Genomic DNA, 3664 nt, shown 5'->3' with positions numbered 1-3664 from the left:
GGTGTGGTGTGATATGTATATGTATATATATATATATAAGTGGGTGTGGGTGTGGATATGTATATGTATATATATATATATAACTGCCGCATCTTCTACTCCAAACTGAACTTTCGATTATAACCCTACACTACGCAGAAACGGAGGCTGTGGTTTGCTATGCTGGAACCGGTTGTGCCCGTGCTCTTCACGTTTGTTATGAGTCTGGCCATCATGTGCATCGCAGCAGCGCTGATCTACCCGAGGGGTCAACTAGATCCCTCCGATCCATTATATATTGATCCAAGTATGAAACTAAAGTTTTGAGTATATCTGATGATGACATGTGCAGTTGTGGGTTGGAATTCGTTGTGGTTCTAAATCGCTATGATGTCGTTGTTTTGTAACCCCGGCTTGCGGCTGTGATCATGTATGTGAATGTATGTACATAAGGTCGAAATCGAAAAGCACAAGCTGGGACAAGCCTGCATGTGTAGTGTTGTGTTGGTATCTCAATAAAAGTGTCAGCATGCAACATGTTTTGTATGTTGCTGATACTACGTGGGAGTCAGTGCGTGCTACAGTGGGGTTGTCCTTGGCTCTCTCCAGCTTGACAGTGTTTCCTCATCCAATGGACCCATCATGATAGTAAAGTAGACTGTGTTTCGGCTGGCACATTTTTTAGGGGGGGGGGTTGTGCACATTGTGTACAGCTACTTATGGAAGTCAAACTCCTCATTGCACAATGGACTCCCAAATGGCTGACCTAAACGATCTACGGCTACAAGTAACAATGCGCGCACATTCAGGGACGACAATATGCAGCATTGTAAGCCATTGCGCGAACGGGTGATACATATCTCATGCCACATTATGAGCCCTGCCTATCAATTCCCATCTAGAAAACTACGGAATATACCTGCAGATAAGCCGCTGAACTTTTATAATATTTCTGGTTCTGAATGATCTCAAATCTGACCAATATATCGCATGTATAATTGCCATGTCTGACCATTATTAATATAGAGAAGCTTGACAGATAGCTCACACGTCTCACTTCCGCCTGCCTTGTTCTGTCACACATACAGCGTCTGTGGGACTGTCAAACTTCCCTGATTACTTCCAGAACGGTTTCATGAAGTATATGTGGGCTATCGCTCTGTTGGCGTCGGCACAAGTAATCTTTCACTTATATATATATATTCATATTTATGTATTTCATATTCACAAATATATATATATATATGTGTTTGTGTGTGTATAGGTGTAAGCATACACATTTATATATATGTATGTATGTATGTATGTATATTATGTATATCTATACGTATTGTTATATAAAATTATACAATATATTATTATATATATATATTTATATTATTATATTATAAACGTATGCTTAAAAATATATTTATGCATGCATATATATATTATTATTATTAATATTATATATATATATATTATCACATATATTAAATACATTTACGTACACATATGTCTAAGTAGGTATTTACATGTAACATAAATATATATATATGTATGTATTTATATCATATTTATGCCTTTTTAGCTGCATTGGGATACAAATGGAACAGATCAATTAGATATTCGCATCATGTATGTTGAAGTATCCCTACATTGTCAGTATTGTATATACACGGCAAATATATGTACCTGTACATGTATGTATATATGTCCATTATAGTGATAAATTTGTACGGTGTAATAAGGTAGATATCATTAGGAATGTGTTTGTAGTTGCATCTGAGTTTTTATTACGTAGCAGATTGCTAGCATACGCATAACGAAAAAATATTAACACACAAACGCTAACACGCACACGTATAAAAATAGATTCTCACAACAATATTACCTATTCGTATGTACGTGATATCCATAATGTATGTGAAAATTTTGCTTATTAGTGGTGGAATCGCGTACCACTACACATTTAATTGTCTGTTTCATGTACTTTTGTATCGAACTATAGCTTTTTGACTCTCAAGTCTTTTAACTTCTCAGGCGGGTAGTATCACAACCACCCTCACGGGACAGTACCTCATGGATGGTCTGGTGCATTTGCGCATAGCGTCGTGGAAACGTTCGCTCATAACACGCAGTCTTGCTATCGTCCCGGGCGTGATTGTAACCAGCGTAAACAGCTCTGCGGACGCCAGTAACGCTGGTGAGTTCGTTTTGTGGGTGCACGAACATATGTGTCTATTTATGTGACTGATTTGATATGCAGGTATAGACGCGCAATCGTGTGTTGCATATTTTGTGCATATTACAGCTTCCCAGTTCGGTCGTCTTGCAATAGTCTCACCCTCGCTCGTTTCACTGATGGTTCGAACAATGCATTCTCATCGTTTGGCTACGATCAAATATATATATCAACTACCTTTGAATATGCCTTAGTCATTAGTTTTGAATATGCCTTTGTGATAAGCCCCAATTCCTAATAAATCCCTTGTGTATAGTGCTTGTGTTTTTATACGAATGCGTATACCTCTCAGTTTTTGTGATTAGTTTTGAATATGCCTGTGTGATTAGTTTTGAATAATTTCTAATTAATACCAAGTGTATAGTGCTTGTGTTTGTATACGAATGCTTATACCTCTCAGTCTGACTTTTATCCCGGCTGGCGCCCTCGACTACTGCAACATCTCGACGAACGTTACGAGCAATGGCGACGTGTTGTTCTATACATCCGTGCATAAAGCAAATCACTACATGTGCTAGTATGTACTTATCTGCTGCACTGTTTAAGTTCATTTGATGAGGTGAAAAATCACTCACGACAGGCCAATAATATTCTCCACACTCGTTTGTGGCATCTTGCTTCTGAATCCTACCGAGTACCCGTGTCTGTCCACGGAATCGTGCTGAGGTCCTTATTGATTCATATTGAATGTTCGTACACTCTACACCACTGCAGTTATTGCGGTTGTTAACGCTGTGCTGGCCATTATGTTGCCGGTGTTCCTGTTCCCACTAATTCGGTAAGCATTGCATATTGTTCTGTTCCCACTAATCCGGTAAGCATGGCATCTTGTTCTGTTCCCACTAATCTGGTAAGCATTGCAGCTTGTTCTGTTCCCACTAATTCGGTAAGCATTGCATCTTGTTCTGTTCCCACTAATTCGGTAAGCATGGCATCTTGTTCTGTTCCCACTAATTCGGAAAGCATTGCATCTTGTTCTATTCCCACTAATCCGGTAAGCATGGCATCTTGTTCTGTTTTGTTGAGTGCTATCGATGAGACCTTGAATGTGTTTGTTGTATGTAGGGACAGGCACTACGTACGAAGTCCAATTTTTCTATAGAACTCTAGAATGAGATGTGTGTGTAGCCCCATGATTGCGTCTCTTGGGATTACAATTATTCTTTGGAAAGAAGAGTTCGCAAATCTATGTCCAGTTTCCAATAAGTGTTTTCAGTGGGCAGCTAAGTGTACATCTGCGCATGGACACGGGCAACGCCTAGAGCTTGTATATAGATGCAAATATTTATTTGCATTCGAACCTATAAACTAATAGAATTGTTTAGGGTTTTATGGCTCTACTGATGGGCGGTTTGTGTCCCACTGTCGTGTGCCTGTTGCAGTACTTGTGGCCGTGTTTTTACCCACTCTATATATATATAGTTATATACATATAGTTGTAGTTGTAGATATAGTTATAGT

General features: G+C 38.9%; 1 protein-coding gene across 1 annotated transcript in view; it reads left to right on the top strand.

Annotated features, from left to right (window-relative positions):
- Positions 1-3076, top strand: part of SARC_07246 (hypothetical protein) — a gene marked incomplete at its 5' end in the record, with an annotated part of 7730 nt that extends 4654 nt beyond the window's left edge. The window contains 4 exons of the mRNA XM_014298816.1: positions 139-286; positions 1068-1156; positions 2002-2164; positions 2918-3076. Coding sequence (XP_014154291.1) covers positions 139-286; positions 1068-1156; positions 2002-2164; positions 2918-2985 — 468 coding nt within the window. The 3' untranslated portion in view covers positions 2986-3076. The remainder of the gene's footprint in view (positions 1-138; positions 287-1067; positions 1157-2001; positions 2165-2917) is intronic.
- Between the last annotated feature and the right edge of the window lie 588 nt (positions 3077-3664).

The sequence above is a fragment of the Sphaeroforma arctica genome (assembly GCF_001186125.1).
Source record: "Sphaeroforma arctica JP610 unplaced genomic scaffold supercont1.562, whole genome shotgun sequence".
Taxonomy (NCBI): domain Eukaryota; class Ichthyosporea; order Ichthyophonida; genus Sphaeroforma; species Sphaeroforma arctica.
Note: the sequence above shows the minus strand (reverse complement) of the source record. Positions and strands in the feature narration are given on the sequence as shown.